An 18,860-nucleotide genomic window follows, 5' to 3' on the forward strand; every position below is an offset into this window, starting at 1 on the left:
ATATATATATATTTGTAGGTTTTTACATATTTAAAGTTATGCCATGAGACATTCAAGCACACATGCAAACATACCAAAGCACACTTTTACATGCTTATAAAAGAACTAACAGCTTAATCAGCTGTAGTCCATTTGACTGTCTAGCTACTGAAACTACTTTGATAAATGACCAGATTAATAAATGAGAGCTCACCTTTATGCTTTAACTGCTGAAGCAAGCAAAGGCCCCTCGGGCCGCAGCTGCAAGGGTTTGTTAGTTAAGACATTGGCCAGAATCAGCAGCACTGACAGCTGAGTCCCATGCATTGTTGTCCCTGCGCGATGCCAACCAGTCTCATCAACGATCCTTCATGTGCGATTTGGGACTGATTTGGCTCAGTTGAAACAGATGGTCCCTCCCATAAAAGCTCATAATACCAGATATAGGCGTTTGCGAGGTTAGTCTGTAATGATTCTTTATTAAGAAATTGACGCTCAGCGACTGGTTTGGCATTAGAAAACTTTATTTCCGGATAAATGATGTTGATTTCTATAATAATAACAACAGTAGACTCAGGCACATGTTTCCATTTTATTCAAAACAAACCCAGTAGGTGAAGTCACTTCCTGATCATGATGGACAGAGACTTGATGCATAGTAATGGGCACATTTCTAACAGCTATGACTATTGTGTGTTTCTCCTGCAGATGACATGGACGCCATCCCTGTCAAGCATTTTGTTAAACACATCATGGAACTCTACAAAAACAACATGCAAGGTTTCGCTGAGGAGTTTGAGGTACAACTTTCAACACCGGTTTTATGTTAAATCCTGTAAATATTCCCAGCAATGTTGCTAAGTAACATTGCTAAGTAAAGCAATGTTTTCAGAGCATTAATTTACTTAGGAGATAAAAAGTGGTTTGTGATGGTTTAAAATACAGTTTTCTCAACAGCATAAATGAACCAAACCACACATAAAAGTACATTTGCCTTTCCTCTAGTTAAACTGCTGAGCTCAGATAGCGGTTGTCAGTTTTGCACATGTCTGCTAATGGGACTGCATCTAAACAATGGTTGTGCATATTCTCATGCATGTATTTGTATGTAGGGTTGGTAATTTTGACCAGATGGTTGAGAGAAAGATGGGGAGAAAGATCAGAGAGGCAGAGGTTAATTAGAGATGGTCTCTCTGCTAGTCGACTGGATGGGAACACATTTTTTCTCTGTAACTAGGTTAAGAAAGGAGGCAAAAGCTTCACCCCTGGAGTATTCCCTCTAATTGGGGTCATTTGATGTGAGACTGGTGTGCGTGATTTTCCAGTGCACCAGGATGAAGCTGCATTGGAAGTGACTGAATTTTTTGGATGGGTGAATGCGCTGTGGTGTAGTGAAGAGGAAAAGGAGAAGGCTGTTCCACTGCAGGCTTTAGTTCAAGCCCCAGTGGCAGTTAGCATCTGCTCCGCTGAAGTGTCCTTGACCGAAACTCTGAACTCCTGCTGGAGATTCAGCTCATTCTGAGCCCTGAGCTCCCTTATGTACGGCAGAGATGTGGGAAAAGTTTCCTTTTTAAAACCAATAGTGTTGCAAAAATTGCTGATGTTATAACAGCACTGGTACAGTTCAGGTAAATTTCTGCAGGCTAATTCCATTAGCTCCTCTCTTCTTGTTTAATAAAATTCGTTTTTCTGTCTATTTTCTCTCACTCCAGGAGGTCCAACGCTCCACAGTCGACCTGAAAATCACAGCAGAACATTCCAATCATCCCGACAACAAGCACAAAAACAGATACATCAACATTGTGGCCTGTGAGTCAGCTGTAAAATCTGATTAAGATGAATACTGCCATAGGATTCAATAATGTTTTTAAATCAGGTTTTCATCCTTTTATTAATCCACATAATGTTAATGCTTTCCCTAGATGACCACAGCAGGGTGAAATTACGAGCTTTGGCAGGGAAAGATGCCAAACATTCAGATTACATCAATGCCAACTATGTGGATGTGAGTTTTTCCATTTTACTCAAAGCTCAGGGTTCAAGTTTTTATTCATTTATTTCCATATTTAATTATCATTTTGCTACAGCTTTCAGAGTAAGTTTCATTGTTTCTGAAATAAACTCATGACAATGTCAAGTGAGATATCAAAGTCAGAATCAAGTCACATTAGTAAAATTATTAAGAATGTTCCATTTTTTTTCAGGGCTACAACCAACCCAGAGCTTATATTGCTGCTCAGGGTCCTTTGAAGTCTACGTTTGAGGACTTTTGGAGGATGGTGTGGGAGCAGAACACTAGAATCATTGTCATGATAACCAACCTTGTGGAAAAAGGGAGGGTATGTTTGCTTGTATCATTCACAATCTTTGTATAAAAAACAGAGATAACAGTATCTCAGACTTTCTAACACATTAGTCATCCTGCCCGTTGTGTCTTGTAGAGGAAATGTGACCAGTATTGGCCAACAGAGAACAGCGAGCAGTATGGAAACATTGTGGTGACGCTGAAAAGCACCAAAGTGCATGCCTGCTACACCCTGCGCCGTTTTCTTATCAGGAACACTAAGGTTAAAAAGGTAAAATAAGAGTCAAACTTGGACTAGAAAATCTTTATTTTTATTGGCTTGGCTTGCAAAGACAAAACATTTACATGTACCAATGAAAAACATTCTTCTTAACATGAAAACAAGATTCTCTAAACAATTTATTAATTTTCTTTGTTTGTTTTATTTATAACCACAACATAAGGTATCATTTTGTTTTACATACAGTGTAAAATATATATAAAATATAAATACAAGAGGTGAAAAGAACAGGGAAGGCATAGTTAGCTGGACAAGTAGTTATAGTCACAGACATGAATGAATGTTTTATTTATTTATGTATTTATAAAACCAGTTAGCTTTTTCATTTTCCATAATTTTTATTTAAACTATCATTCTATTTATCAATGTAATCATTTTAAATAATTTTAAAGCATTTATGTTATTTTTTTCTTTGTTTTTTTTAAAAATGAGACTTTTCTGTTCAATGAATTCCACACAGAGGAATAGAAATAAAATGCTCCAGTGAAATATACATCGTCTGATTCTGTTGCACCATGGTGAGAGAGTAGAGTGAAGTACATCGTATTCTCAGCAACATCATGTTTCTGTTTTAATGCTTCAGGGTCAGAAGGGGAATCCAAAAGGGAAGCTAAATGAACGCACTGTGGTTCAGTATCACTACACTCAGTGGCCTGACATGGGAGTACCAGAGTACACCCTTCCCGTCCTCACCTTCATCAACCGCTCCTCATCGGCTCGTACTACAGACATGGGTCCAGTCCTGGTACACTGCAGGTACATTATTACTACTGAGCCCCTGGGCTTAATAATTGTTGCTGACGATTGTTAAGACTCATATTTGCTGACTTAGTTTAAAGCTCCCACTGCGGATCCGCTCATATTAGTTTGTGCTCCGCTCTTCAGTGCAGGGGTTGGGCGCACGGGAACGTACATCGTCATTGACAGCATGCTGCAACAGATCAAGGACAAAAGCACAGTCAGCGTCCTGGATTTTCTCAAACATATACGCACACAACGCAACTACCTAGTCCAGACTGAGGTAAGATGCCTAAAATAATCAGGTATTCTGGGAAACTGGATTCCTTCTCTAAAGGTCAGCTGTGATTTAAGATGGTAAAGCAGTCATGAAATCTATTTAGTTTGATACTCTGAGCTCAGATAAAGGTCAAATTCACTGCAGTTTCAGGGCAGCACAGAGTGCAAACTGTTACACACTCACTGTGATCCAGATGACTGTGTCACACCAGAGAGGTGCACTCTGGCTTTTCTGAGGCCACGCCCCCCCAAGTTTTACCTCTTGAACATTTAAAACTCCTGTTCAAAGATCCACATATGTACTTTTTTCCATTTAGAAATGCAAGCTGGATGGCCACCCACTCCCAAAATATGGGGCCTGCTCTGATTGGTTCAGGTCTACTAACCTGAGCCGGCACCACCCTACACTTAGCATGAGTGTAGGAACATCTGAATTTAAGAGTGCCTTTCATTGAATTGTAAATTAGGAGAGGTTCCTCTTCTAATGGAGGTCATCAACATTTCTGTTAATCCCTGGAAATTACAAAGTGGAGTCAAACAAATCTTTGGGTCATCCTTGGACTAGACATGTTGACATTTATGTGTGCTACAAAAACAAAAAACCCACTGATTTAAAGAAAAGCTTTAGTGTCAGCTTTCTTCTCTATCCGATGATTTTAAAAATAACCTGCCTTTCTAATTCATGCAAATGAAATGCATTTACTTATTATTCATGTAATTCTTTTCTGGAAAGTTTGCAATAAAGAAAATAAGACTTTATGAGCTCCTAAAGATAAATCTAAACGTTTTACACCTTTTATCTCCTGTCAGGAGCAGTACGTCTTCATCCACGATGCTCTGATGGAGGCCATCCTCAGCAAAGAGACAGAGGTGCCTGCCTGGCAGCTGCATAGCTATGTCAGCAGCATCCTCACTCCCAACTCTACTGGCCGCACACGGCTGGAGAAACAGTTCAGGGTGAGTCCAACTGGTCCTGTCCAACCAGTTGTCACAGTCTACAGTGATGACATCAGCTGTATTTGAGGTGGTCTTTGGATCAGAAGCTTGTTAGCAGCATGCACGATGACTTTCCACTTCCAGACATGAAGAGATTGGAAGTGTCTTTGATGTTAGCTTTAATAAAGTCATGTCTGTCACCCCTGCTGCGTTATGCAAAGTTTGATGAATGTTTCATCAAGCTGCAGCTCTTTCAACATCAAGAGAGAAATAAATAATTGCTCACATAATGTCACTTCTTTCCGAGCTTCACACACTCATCATTAATTTGAAAGACGTGCTGTTAATTTCAGGTTACTAAACAAGGTTATATCTTATTCATCATGTTTGATTTGAATTTACAGTGACTCCAAGATCAAAATTTGATTTTTGCCTTCTTTCCTTCCAGCTGCTGACTCAGTGCAACACACGCTCTGTGGAGTGCTTCAGCGCCCACAAAGACTGCAACAAGGAGAAGAACCGCAATTCCTCAGTGGTTCCCTGTGAGTATTTACTTAAAGATCCTTACAATGGACTTGAGGCTGAGCAAATAACTCACAACATTCATAAATGTACTTAATTTTCAGTTTGTAAATTATTAAAACAATTCCTATTCCAGAAATAGAATCTATTTCCCTAATCCGATAAGTTAATCTTTCTATGCGTTGTCGGTACACTGATGGAGGGAAAAGGAGGTACTTGTTGCTATAGCAACGGTCAGGACTAGTAACGAATGTGTGCATTATCAGCCACTGTGATATAAAAGAGGCCTGGGTTGTGATTTAAAGCATGTTTTTCTATCTCTGCCTCAACAGCGGAGCGAGCGAGGGTTGGACTCACCACTCTGCCTGGCATGAAAGGAACAGATTACATTAATGCATCCTACATAATGGTACAGTGTTGATAATTAATGAGTTGCGTTTCTTTCTCTTTGCCTGTTGTGCTTCTGAAAATGATGCTGTAGAAAATGAGTCACAGTTATCATTTAAAAAGACTTACGTCTCACCTCTGTCACCTCAGGGCTATTACAGGAGTAACGAGTTCATCGTGACCCAGCATCCTTTGCCCCACACCACCACAGACTTCTGGAGGATGATTTGGGACCACAATGCTCAGATTATTGTCATGTTGCCTGACAACCAGGGTCTGGTAAGCAACAGCAAAAAACATGATCATTAAAACATTTTTGAGGGGGGGGGGGGAAAGAATACTATGGAGAAAAAAGTGAAGAAGTTCAATAAGACGAGTTTGAATGTTTTCCTGCAGGCTGAGGATGAATTTGTTTACTGGCCAAGTCGGGAAGAGGCAATGAATTGCATCACCTTCACAGTCACGCTCATCAGTAAGGATAGACTGTGCCTCTCCAACGAGGAGCAGATCATCATCCATGACTTCATCTTAGAGGCCACACAGGTACCTGCTCCCCTGCCTCCTTAAGGTTTTATCATTACAACCTCTAGGGGGTCTTTCAATAGTTTTTATATCCTAAATTTGAGTGTTTGTACACAGGATGACTACGTTCTGGAGGTGAGACATTTTCAATGCCCTAAATGGCCAAACCCCGATGCTCCTCTCAGCAGCACCTTTGAGCTCATCAGTGTCATCAAGGAGGAAGCCATGACCCGAGATGGCCCCACCATTGTGCACGATGAGTACGTTTGTGTTTACCTTTATTTTGTCACTTCACAGCTGAGAATTCACCACGGATATATTCTTTAGGCTCGATTTTAAGTTAAATCCAGGGTTATGTGCCTGATTTCATCAGATGCTGTTGGACTTGCACGCTATGGATTTAAAAGGCTTAGAAGAAATAAAAGTCTCCCCTAATGTTTAATTACCCCCTCTTAGTCGTCATGTTTGCACCAGTAGGAAGGAAAAGAAGCTCTAAATGTTGAGTGCTTTGCATGGCTTCGGGTTACAGAGTCTTTAAGTGTATGCCAGCACTAAGAATCTACATGTCACCACTAGAACAAACAACAAGGGCCAAGGCAAGGACTAGGCAACCACAAGAGCATCCACGCTCCCAGCCGATGTCTTCCCTACATGCATCAGTCTGCAGCAGCTCAGCTGCTATTAGTGTGAATTTCAGCTATCTGAGCAGCATTCATCTCTTGGTCTTCCTTCAATCATAATTTTCTTTGAAGTCATCCCAGAATAAATAAGGCGACAATTTGTCCTCACTTACTTTACAGGATTCTAACATGAAGGCATTCAACTGCTAAAACTACACACAAGAAAACAGCCACACTCTGTACTGTCATTTAAAACAAGGAAGACTCGGAGGAACACCAGACATAAAGAACAGTTACTCAGAGCTTATTTTGACCATCTTCACTCAGGTATGGAGCAGTGTCAGCGGGGATGCTGTGCGCCCTCACCACGCTGTCCCAGCAGCTGGAGGATGAGGGGCTTGTTGACATCTATCAGGTGGCTAAGATGATCAATCTCATGAGGCCGGGAGTCTTCACTGATATAGTAAGTTTGCACTGATGTAAACACAAACGGGGGTTTTGGAGGTATCAGCTGAAAAATTTGAAGCGATGATGCATGAAGTTTAAATCTGCGCTCATGGTGAACTTTTTTTTTTTTTTTTTTAAAGAAGTTCCCACTTTCTTTTTCTTTTTCCTAGGTAGTGAAAAAACAAGTCAGTAGATACAAACACACATTCATCCAGTGGACATGGAGCCACATTGACATCTCTTAAGAGCTGATTTTTTTCCTTTTTAGTCCACTCAAAAGATTCAAGTTCAGTTTTCAGTGTTTCTCTGGGAGCGCCTGACAACTGGGAGTTCAATGATTAAATGCTCAGTTGTGTTCATCACCCATTAAATTAAATTTGGTGCAGAGAAAGTCACGGTTTTCAATGTTATTCATTTATGTAAATTTTTTGTGGGAGGTTAAAGGTATACAAAGCATTTTTTATTTTTTTCAAACGTAGCACCAGTTTGTTTTAAGGCTCCAGTATGATGGTTTTAATGATGCTACAACTCACAGGCCTTGGACATTTTGTCACGATTACTGTGGTGTTAAAGGCAGACTCAGAAAATCTGTTTTCTAAAAAGATTTTAAAGTTGAATGATTAAAAAGGATATCAGAATTGGGGCCCAATCTTTAACTTGAAGGAAGGAAAAAAAAGCTGATTTATTAATAACTCAGCCTCATTAAATGTACCAAGTAAATTATTTATGTCTGATTAATGTTTAGTCATGGTAACCGGAATTCCTGCATCAATAACTAGTGATGGTTGAGGTGTTTGGAGCTCTGAATAGCAGTGGTTGATAGCTCACACAGTAGATCAGATACAGAGAACATATTAAATCTCACTTTAAGAGCATGCCTGCATTAACGGTGTTGTTTAACAGAGTTTAAATTTAAAATGCTGTCTGAAGCTTGAGGCTCTATTTGGTAAAAACCTGTTATTTTTCAGCTTCTGCTTTTATAATAAACAATTGACTTTGTTGGCTTCATGTTTATGTATATGAGGAGACCAAACTGGGGATCTAAATCAATATAAGAATTAACATGCTATGCAATGTACAGCTTTGCTGGTTTACCACCTTCCTTTCATTAAAAAAAAGCTTCCTTAACCTGCTCTCCTGTTACATTACGCATCAGTCCAGTCTGGGAAATGTTGAGGTCTCAGTGGTGAATCCAGTTTTTCCCTTCTAGTACTGTGTGTGACTGCATGCACTGAAATTTGCTGTAAGGCAAATGCTCTTTGTCACTCCCATAAGAGAAGCTTAAACGAGTCTGTGCTAGCAGAACATGCAGTAATCAGAGCAGAGGCCCTGTCCAGAGGTCCTGGATACGGAGCTGAGCTGACCTCATCGAGACAAATGGTGAAGAAGAGGTGGGATCTTGCCCTCCTTTGAGAATCAAACAGGAAAAGAAGCAAAAACTGAGTTTTGGGGGGGGTTTACTGACTGAACTGGGGCCTAACTTTGATGACTCACAATTCCAGGAAGCAGCTGGAGGGAAGGCGCGCTTCCAGCTAAACTCCCATAATTGAATGTGTTCAGCTACATTTACAGACAGTGTTTCCAGTCAAAGTTTTGTCTCATCCAGTTATAAAGAGATTACAGTGAAAAGTGATGGATAGTGTTATTAATCTGTTGCATGTTTGTGTTTGTGTGCACAGGAGCAGTACCAGTACCTTTACAAAGCCATGCTCAGCCTGGTCAGTAACAGAGAGTGCAGCCTGAGCCCCATGCACATGGACACTAATGGGGTGGTGGTGATTGCAGACGAGTCGGACCCTGGAGAGAGCATGGAGTCTCTCGTCTGAGGACATTCATGCAGGCACTTAATTTGTAAAAATCCAAGAACTTTTCTGAGGCCTTTTTTGCCAGACTATTGATTAAACGAATAACCTTATTACTTTTTATACTGATAAAAGTTTTTTGATATTTATGTTTTTGTCCTTTATTTCTTGTCTTAAATGTTCTCCTGCTGAGCATTTGCACCTGTTTAAGTTGACATGAGGAAAAAGCAGCTCTGTCCAGTTTGCACTATACTATCAGTGTTACTGCCTAAACCCAGTGAGTGAAACTTTTAAATTCCGGCATCGCAACAAAACTGGGATCTTGGACCGCATCGAGACCTTGAAGCATGAAGATCCGGACGAGGGAAGGCAACCCACTTCCAATAAAGTCTCAACACAAAACACTCCATCACCTGCTAACATAGCCCAGCATGTATTTTCTCACTTCAGTCATACTCTTTTGCGGCTCTGCTCAACGTGGGCGAAGTCTTTTTTTTTTTTCCTCACACATGAAGAGACTCATAGCTGCCTATACATTATTGTCCCAGTATCTCACTGCTGTCTGTAAAATGTACTTAATGGCTTATTTTGTTAAAAGTGTGTTACAACATCTAATGTGAACATTTATTGCTTTTTACAGGGATTTATATTGTTGTTTTGTAATATATATATATATATAAATATATATATACACATATATTATATCCTTAATAGCCAGCTGTTATGTTTTTCTTTTTTTTTTTTTTTTTTTCCTTTTTTTTTCTGTACATTCTGTACACATCTTTTGCATATTTGTCCACTGGCCTTGGTGATGATTCATATTTTGGAAGATTTTGTAGCTTCTCATGTATTGCCTACAAATCTCTAATCATGTCCTTTTATTTTTCCCAGCTTTTGTTGTTGCTTTTTTTAACCTCAGCAGTCCAAGCTCAGCTGTTATAACCCATGTATCTGTACCGACACAATGAAATGCCTACAAAAAAAAAAGAAAAAAAAAAAGAAGAAAAAAGTATTCACTCCACACAAAGTTTTTCATGTTTTATTTTACAGCATTTTAACACAGTTTATGTAATTCGCATTTCGTTTTGACACTGATCAACACACAAAAAGAGCTGTAGGTCAAGGTGAAAACCAATGTTGGTGGGCTCAACAAAATTAATTCCAAATGGAAAACATCAAGTCAGCCCAAAAGTTTTTATTTCCTTCGTATTCAGTAGAAGAGTGTTTGAGGACGTGTCTATCAGCTTTGTGCTTCTGGATACTTAAGCGTTCTTCTGTGAAATGCTGCCAAGCTGCTGTGAGTGATGTGCAAATCTTTTAAAGACTTGCCTCTAATTCTCGACTGGACTGTGGTCTACGCTCCGACTTCACCGCTCTAGGACATGAGACATTCCTGCAGAAATACTGCTGCAGCTCTTGCACAGTTTCCTGTAGGAATTCTTTACGTTTCGCAGTTTTAGTAGATTTTAAAGCGGAGGAGCATCCTCTCCGGCCCTCCTGGTGAAGATGCTATTCAGTGCCTTGAAAAAATGTTGTTAATCCTTGTCCAATGTTGGAACTTTTTAAGTTAACATCAGCATTTTCTTTTGAGTTTTCATCTGCATTTATAAGACCTTTTTTTTTTTTGTCCTGAGAAACTGGAACTGTTGGACTTTGAAAAAAATGTCATCACACAGAGGTGTAACTTGTTATGCAACCAGTGATGATTTAAATCTCAGAAAAGGGGAGATTCTTCACGATTTGTGCAATTTTTTTCAGTGTTGATTTCCCACAAATATACATGAATTAATATAATTTTTTTTTTTTTTCTTTTCAACTTTTTCTTTTTTTTTACCTTGACATAAAAGTCTGCTGATCAGTGTCCAGAAAAAAAGAGAAAAAAAAATAAACAATCTGTAAATAAATAAAACATGAAAAAATGAGGAGGTGAAAACTTTCTATACACTGTAGTTTTTTTGGTGGGATGATGCTTTATTTGTAACCAAAGATGTGGTTCCAGTTTGAAACAATGTAAGTGGTTTTGTCCTGAGATCTATTTAATCAACAAGAATTTAAAATCAAAATTGTTAAAAGCGTGCAGTACAGATTTCCAGTGTCAAAGGTGTGAATTTAACCAGAATTAAGCATGTTTCTGTTCAAGCCTCAGGAACTCACCTTCCAGATAATCTGACTTTGTGATGCTTTCCTCACATTAGAAAATAAGGTTTCAAATCCAGACTGTAAATTGTATTTTATTTGGGCCGATATTCGTCTCTGCGTTATTTTGTGGCGATAATTATAATCCCTTTTCAACCCTGGATGTTGCTCTTTCTTGATTTATTTATATGTATTCAGTTTTTCAGTGAACGGCATCCTTTCTAAAAATGGAGGGTTTGCACAATCTTGAATTTTCTCCCAACATTTGAGTTAAAGTTCAGCTTGCTGATCACTTGGGTTCACTTTCAAATGTCTCTTTACTACAACTCTTACGGACTTTTTTATTTTTTAATCCTCAGTGTTACACTAGTGCAGACACTTGCTGCAGCAACAAATTCTGTAACCTCTCTGATCACATCCTTATACATTTTCATGCAATGATTTGGTTTGCTGCATGGCTCTGTGGTGGATCTTACTCTCACAGAAAATTTATTCTTTAAGTCTCCACAGCAAAATCCCAGTAATCATAGCTGCTCCTCTGAGGTCCCTGCTGGGATGTAGAGCAGATTATTCTGGCATTTACGTAGGGTTCCATGGGGGCAGTGTTGGCTCATTTAGGCTGTGGTCAGTGGTTAAATTAATAAGGAAAAAGGTCTAGTCAATCATGTCATGTTTATACTACAATATCATGGAGGTACTCTCTTATTACAATTTATATGTCATAATATAATGTTATTTAATAGTGAGATTGTGCTGGTATGTAATGAGTGTGTGGTGTACGGTGCTTCTTTATATCACATGAAACATTTGGCAGCAGGAAACCTATACCTCATGTCGCCCCCTGCTGTCAGTTTGCCACTAAACAGCAAGATAAAGTACACGGATTGTGTAAAAGTTGAAGTAATACATTATTGTTATTATTGTTAATATTACAGTACTAACATGTAAACTGCATGTAAATCAAGCTCATTAGCATCTACGGAGAGCATTTTAGTTTGTGAAAAAGGAAGATCGTCTCTGGAACTCTGCCCTATGAACTCGGGCACACCAAGGCTAGGTCCCAGTCCTCCCGCTTGGTCCTACCCTTTCATTTTGGGGAGGAGAGGGGGTGATGTAGCCTGTCATCTGGGGCTTTGGATGGCATTTGCAGAGCTGGATCACCAATATTCCTTGATACTTCTGAGAAAAGAGCAGCTTACCTCTGCCTCTGCAAAATGAAGGGATAGTAGAAATCTAGGATTTTAGAGATTCAACTTAAAGTATTCCTCTTTATTAATGTCTTTGACTGTGGCTGATACATTTATCACACATATTATTTATAATGTCATAAAGTATTTATCCTATACCATGTAAAGCAACACTATTTTAATGTTTTTGTTTTGTTTTGTTTACTATTTTCACATGGAGCCAAGTTTCAGTGCTTCACCTGCTGTTGATGTTAAATCTGTTTCATCATCATTTTCCTTCTCACATAAAGAAGTGCAAATATTTTCATTTGAAAGTAAAGTGCACATAAGAAGTAGAATAGAATTGTTTGCTTGTCTGAATACAGACTACTAAAACAGCTGAAGAAAATACTGATTCAGTTCTGGAGTTTTACACAGGCTCATTTTCTGTTATTTCTATGCTGATTTATGGACATCTGTCACAGCTGAGTATCATCTCCAGAGTGCAAAAGTCACTCTGCATCTAAAAATGTGTCTACTACACTGTTTCAGTCTGCGGCTGGACCCAGACAGCAGGTATCTAAGGAACTTGAGTTAATGCAGGTACCTTCCACTGCTGCTTTATATGCAGATCAGTGTGTCTCCAACTGTCTTGAGGGGCAGCAGGTAAACATGACAGAGGATGCACATGTACAATAATTTTTATTTAGAGGCCACAGCTCTTGCATATTACAACTGTTGGCTTTCATAAGGCAAAAGCAAGAATGAATCCACCAGCTAATTCACACAAAAAACAGAAAGCGTTTGGGGAGGTTGGGAACCCACAGGCATGCAGCGATGGCTCAGAATGCAATGTACAGCATTTTATATTTATATATATATTTATATAATATATACAAAACAACAGTGAGACCCAAACAAATGCCAGACATCTCATTCTACACAGTTACAGAACAAGGACAGACCAACTTTTTTTTTTCTCAATAAAAAAAATTATTTTTGCTCTTTTCTCTGTAAAAGTGCAACTCAATTAAAATAGAACCTGTTTCAAGGCCTTTTTAATGTTGAAATAAAAATAGAATCTTCCAAGTTATCAAAATGGAGCTATGAGGATATTGCATCTCCTGAATACCCACTCGCTGAAGTTCATATTACTGCTGAACAGCGTCTAATTAGTAATTGAGATGAGATCACATAGCATTGACAGATGATAAAAATGCAGGTCTAGACTTACTGTCAATGTTAATAACAGTGAGTAGACAACAGTTTATCTGTTAACAGCCGTAAACAAATACAGAGGTTTTATTTTCAGTTTGAAGCAGTTGGCATTCACTTAAAAACAGACGAGACAAAGAAAAGGGTCCACACACTCATCATCACGACAATGTACCATTAATGAATGTAGAATACGACAAAGAAGCGCCATATAGGTTTGCATTGGACAGGGACACACCTATTAATCTCACTCAACATTGTCAAACAAATGGTTCTCCATATTGCTTAGTAACACATAAAAATGAATTTAGAAATGAAGATCAAAGATAGGTGCTATCTTTTTCATGACACAGCTAAACTGCCAATCATGGTTATTTTTTGACATTTTTATTTTGATTTTCTTCATTATAAGTTCTATTTTATTAGTTAATAGTTCCTTCATCGGCATTTCGAGCTGACAAAGAGGTCCTATAGTGGCTATCTGAGTTGTTACATGCATCGGTAACCAGGCTAAAGTCAAAAGTGTGAAAGGGGGGTCAGGGTGAGAGGCGGCGGGAGGGGTTGGACAGACGGACGGGCTTAAGTGTCAGTGCACAGGCTCTAGTTGTCATCGTCATCTTCCTCATCGCTGTCCTTCATGGAGATGCCCTGCATGCCTCCTTCCCTCACTGAAGCAGTGGCTTCCTCCACGGTCAGCCTGTTGCGTACCGTGTCGTACATCTTACTGTTCAGGGTGGAGTCCAGGACACCCTGCAGCCGGAAGTCTCTGTACTTTTTCTACAGGAACACAGAGAGACGTCAGCAAGGCGGGAATTCTGGGCGTCTTGTAAGCTCAGCCCCTGCCTGTTGGCCTACCTTTGTGATCCTGATGAGGATCTTGAGCTGGTAGACGTGGAGCTGCTGATCCATGCGTTCAGTGAGCCAGGTCCCCAGCAGGTTCATGGTGGCAGTGTACCATTGCTGAAACACATAAACAACACTCTCCAGCAAAACACACACCCACATACATACTCAAGACACCATGACGTAAAACTAACCTGTGAGACACATAAACTACAGCTAAACACATTAAGTAAATCTTGTTATTCATGTTTTTTATATTAATGTATATTTAAGCATCATTTTGAGAGATATTAGAAAGTAGAGAAATATTAAATATTAAACCTATGTCTCCATCCCAGTTCACAAGCATGAAAAGATTATTGAATAGGCCAACCTGGCCTAGGATCCTCTGGTTGTATACAAAATTATAAATCATGTAACAGAAGGAGACACAAAATATAACAGAAACCTAAAAAGGAAACAATTATAAAGGATAGGATAACCAACAGATGGTAAACAGTTGCAAAAAGGACAAAGATTGGCCAGAAAAGACAAGAAACCAGACAAAAAAGGACCAAGTTGAGAAATAAAATGACACAAGATTACGAAACTGAAGCATGACAACCCACTATAGATGCAAAATAACTACAACTGAAAAACAGCCTTAAGATGTTAAACAACAGAGCAAAAAGGAAACATATAACCAGCAAAACTGGGTCAGAAAATGACCACGAGGAGATACCAATCTGAAAGAAAATAACGGAAATGGAACAGACAGCAAGTGTAAAGAGAGGCAAAATAAGCTGAAGACACACAATCGGAGACAGAAAAGAGATTCTATCTGCGTGGTTTACACCTACTATACGTCTCATGGTCTCTTTGTTTTAATCCTCAGAATGAGGACTTGTTTCTCAATCCGTCTATAAGCCAGGTCTTCCATTTCATAGGTTATAATTAGTCATAATTCGTCTAATTTAACAGTCTCCCATTACGTGTGAAGGAAATCAAATTTATAGTAAATATCTTCTGCAACAGACTTCTGAGCGACAGTAACATTTGCTGCTCTTCTGGATAATTAAACAGCTGAATCCACCACTGAGACTGCCTTCCGTCTTCATCTCCTTCACGGACACTTACTAACAATATCTCATTTAAAATACTGACCTGCAATCACAGAGCTTGAATTTAGAAATAAAGGTATAATTTACAAAGGAGTTAATCTTCATCAAAGCTGTGTGAGTTTCTGAAGTGGAATCCAGCTTTTCTAAAACATCCATTTTCTCAAAACTGCTCCAAGTTTTTGTTACAGGACTGATTATATTTATTGAAAACAGTATGTTTGTTTCTTTGCTGTAAAATACATGAGACTATTATACTCTGATATCTGTGGGTAGTTTAGCTTAAACCTTTGAGGAAGAAACTCAGATGTTACTCAGAAGTAGCACAGAAGTTAATACACCATAAAGATTGAGTGGAAAAATCATTACTTAAAAAATAAATAAATAACTAGAAGAATGAAGTCCTATAATCTTTACATAAACACATTTTCTTGAACCTGTAAAAGAAATACTGCAATTCTATTCTATGCTACAGTCATTTAGAAGACGCTTTTCTCCAAAGCGACTTACATCTGTGAGTAGGAACAACACAAGCAAGAATTCAAACAAGATGCGACATTATAATTAAGTGGTAGTCAGACTGCTGTGAGTCCAGTTGGACCCAGGTGCTGTCATGTAGTGCTAGAGGCAGTGCTTTTTCCCCCCCTTTCCCTCCCTACTATAGTCCTTTGTTCAATTACGAGATCACGATTTCATCACACAATATCATCTTGGGCGTAAGTGCATGCAGCTTATTAAGTGCTGAGTTTTGCCGAAGAGCTGGAGAAATCTTTCTAACTCGTTCTGACGAGTAGAAGAGTTAAGCTAAGTGAGGAAATGCTCCTTAAACAGCTGAGTCTTCAGCTTGTTCTTAAAAGTAGATAAGGACTCTGTGGATCGGATCAGTCTCCTCTGCTAAAGGAGAAACTTCAGGCAGCACTGGATTTCCTGTCCTTAATATTTAAAGAATTTAACCAGTTCTTAACACCACTGCGACTTACACCAGGTCATTTCACTCAGTGAGGAACTTTCCTGAGCAAAAACCCCAATAAAACCAAAAAAAAAAAAAAAAAAAACTATTTATGTCAAGCTGAGATACCGATTGGAAGATGCTGTTACCTGCTGCATGATGGGTTTTTTCTTGTCTGAATGCTAAACACAGCTAATTGTCTTCTAGAGCAGTGGTTCCCAACCTGGGGTCCAGGACCCCCTAAGGGGTTCCCTCAAAGAGCACAGGGGGTCCCTGTGGCTTTGAACATTTAGAGCCATTGTGATTAATGTCCACACATTAGCCCTATTACAAGTAAGAAAAATAAGACTATATGTTATTAATTTAACTTTGGCCTCATCAAAGAACAGGACTCAGCCAGAATACTTTATTTATGGTGAGTATCTCACTTTTGAAAGCATATAACCAAGTAAGGCTTCTGCACTGGGTGGAGCAGGGGGTCCATGGCTTTTTAGTATTTGCATGAAGGAAGACAGGAAAATAGGTTGGTAACCACTGTACTAGAGTAAGCTTCATTTTGAGCAAACAGAAGACAGTAAATCTATTTCTAATTCAAACTGGAAACATGTGTTATTTCCCAAAAGTGTTAAAGGAGCTTTTAAAGGTTATCTGAAAAAGCCTGATTGAAGAAAGTTAATTCCTTTAAATTTTGATGAGTATGTATGAGAATTTACAGACCTAAATGCACATCAATAAAGTACTGACTGTCTTGTCTGTATTTACATAAAATCAAAATAAATTCTTTTGATCTGTGAAGGTAAACTGGTTAGTTTCATGCTTAGATGTTTGAAAAAGAACACTCTCAGACACACCAGAATGGCATCCACACACACACACACACACACACACACAAACCTCTCGTATGGTACTCTGAAAGGCTGAAAGGAGGCATTTCAGAGACATTTACTCAGTGCACTGATTCTACAGCTACTCCAAGGAATTAATGAAACAGAGGGAAGTCATAAAGTGTTAACAGATTTATCTGTTTTAAACTGCAATTACCTTTAGAACGACTTGAAAATGTTCAAATCAATATTTTGCAAAATCTGCATGGCCCATCCATTACTGAAGGCAATTACTTAGCCTTTATGTATAATTTATTCAAATGGAAATGCAGAGCCGCATCTAAAATGCTCTACACTGCAGATATGAAACTACTACAGGGGAAAGGAAATTATAGTTTTGACACAAATTCATTAGCAAAAAGAAATACAGAATGAAAGTGAGAAAATGGTTAGCAGGCAGGGAGATGGGTGCTATTTTCTTGTAGCTTTTCTCTAGTTTGCTTTAGGTCATCGTTTCCCAGTTTAAAGTTACAAGAGAACAGCACACATGTCTAAAAGAAACAGTTGTCATACCTCCAAGAAGAGAAGTCAACTTTAAACTTGTGAGTAGGCAGGAAAGCAGAAGCTTGTGAAGCCCAAATTAGAAGTGTGTGTAGTTAAATTGTTTGGCTGTTGAGATTTTACTTGAGGTTTAATTAGATAAGGATTTGGAGAATGGTTGGAGTCTGGTTATGCAGATGCCTGTCCACTTCACAGTCGAGTTGAGCGTGCAGTGCATGCAGACCTCGCAGGTAGGTGAGTGGCTTAGTACGTGCTAAGGAAGGCTGCTCTATGTGCAGATGAGGCAGAACTCTGAGGAGGAGGGTCATGCTAGAAGATGTACACAGGAAGATTATTTGACTCTAAAATCATGCCAACCAACATAATGTGATAAAACAACGCCACGCTAGAGATAAGTGCCACTTTTTTAATAGAAGGAGGCAGCAGGAATGGTGTTAATCAGAAAAAGAAGAGATTAAAAAGGATTGAAATAAATTAGTGAAAGAAAGAGAGATAAAGTAGAGCCTGTGCAGCATCTAGAAACAACTTCCACATGCATGCAAATGGATGAAGACACATGCATTAAATTAGAGAAAAGAACAACACTGACAACTTTAGGTTAGCATGCAATTTAAAATACCAAAACTGAAACATTCACAGCTGTAAAAACCTTTCATTGAACATGACAGTGCTGAGTAGTATTTTGGTGCACTTTGGGGCCACACAGAGGACACAAAGGGTAAAACTCTACGTTAAAAATACTGACAAACAGACAGGGGACCTGGTGTCGACCTCAAAGACGAAAGCAGACCCACTTCACAACAGCTTCACTCCTCACGCTTTGACAGGAAAAAAATATTACGTTTATTTGGCACAAAACTCCTGCTTCTACAGCCAACACAAAAAAAACAGAAAAACCAAAGGGAGGCTTCCAAGCGTCTGTCAGACATAAAAACTTCACGTCACTGCCTCACAGAAAAAAGTGTCAAACACACACAGCTGTCACACACCTGTGCAGACACAGGTCTGTGTTAATGACATGAAGCACACACGTCACAGCATTATGTGTCGATCAAATCACACATGGAGGACACATTCATGTCAATGTATCCTGTTAGGATTATGTTTGATAAGACAGTGCTCTCTTCACTCTGTAACACATTGGTTCCCAACTCTATGGCTGGGGCTCTCTGGTACATGTCTGTGCTCTTTGGTATGTCATTCTCATTAACCCGAGAGTGCTTTCCTTTTTAAATGGCTTTAATTTAACTTT

At 39.0% G+C, this 18,860-nt stretch overlaps 2 protein-coding genes across 19 annotated transcripts in view; one reads left to right on the plus strand and one right to left on the minus strand.

Annotated features, from left to right (window-relative positions):
- The window catches only part of ca16b (carbonic anhydrase XVI b), a 102,729-nt gene extending 91,615 nt beyond the window's left edge, over positions 1-11,114 (plus strand). For both annotated transcript variants that reach the window (XM_041979862.1, XM_041979863.1), the window contains 15 exons: positions 688-779; positions 1,692-1,788; positions 1,902-1,984; positions 2,184-2,318; positions 2,421-2,555; positions 3,148-3,320; positions 3,450-3,585; positions 4,392-4,538; positions 4,966-5,059; positions 5,372-5,448; positions 5,577-5,705; positions 5,823-5,969; positions 6,066-6,208; positions 6,896-7,031; positions 8,695-11,114. In XM_041979862.1, the coding sequence (XP_041835796.1) occupies positions 688-779; positions 1,692-1,788; positions 1,902-1,984; positions 2,184-2,318; positions 2,421-2,555; positions 3,148-3,320; positions 3,450-3,585; positions 4,392-4,538; positions 4,966-5,059; positions 5,372-5,448; positions 5,577-5,705; positions 5,823-5,969; positions 6,066-6,208; positions 6,896-7,031; positions 8,695-8,841 (1,871 nt within the window). In that variant the 3' untranslated portion in view covers positions 8,842-11,114. The remainder of the gene's footprint in view (positions 1-687; positions 780-1,691; positions 1,789-1,901; positions 1,985-2,183; positions 2,319-2,420; positions 2,556-3,147; positions 3,321-3,449; positions 3,586-4,391; positions 4,539-4,965; positions 5,060-5,371; positions 5,449-5,576; positions 5,706-5,822; positions 5,970-6,065; positions 6,209-6,895; positions 7,032-8,694) is intronic.
- A 1,690-nt stretch (positions 11,115-12,804) lies between these two features.
- The window catches only part of cadpsb (Ca2+-dependent activator protein for secretion b), a 74,227-nt gene continuing 68,171 nt past the window's right edge, over positions 12,805-18,860 (minus strand). For all 17 annotated transcript variants that reach the window (XM_041980322.1, XM_041980316.1, XM_041980315.1 and 14 more), the window contains 2 exons: positions 14,190-14,294; positions 12,805-14,111 (listed from right to left, as the gene is read on the minus strand). In XM_041980322.1, coding sequence (XP_041836256.1) covers positions 13,935-14,111; positions 14,190-14,294 — 282 coding nt within the window. In that variant the 3' untranslated portion in view covers positions 12,805-13,934. The remainder of the gene's footprint in view (positions 14,112-14,189; positions 14,295-18,860) is intronic.

This window comes from Melanotaenia boesemani, chromosome 3 (genome assembly GCF_017639745.1).
Source record: "Melanotaenia boesemani isolate fMelBoe1 chromosome 3, fMelBoe1.pri, whole genome shotgun sequence".
NCBI classification, from domain to species: domain Eukaryota; kingdom Metazoa; phylum Chordata; class Actinopteri; order Atheriniformes; family Melanotaeniidae; genus Melanotaenia; species Melanotaenia boesemani.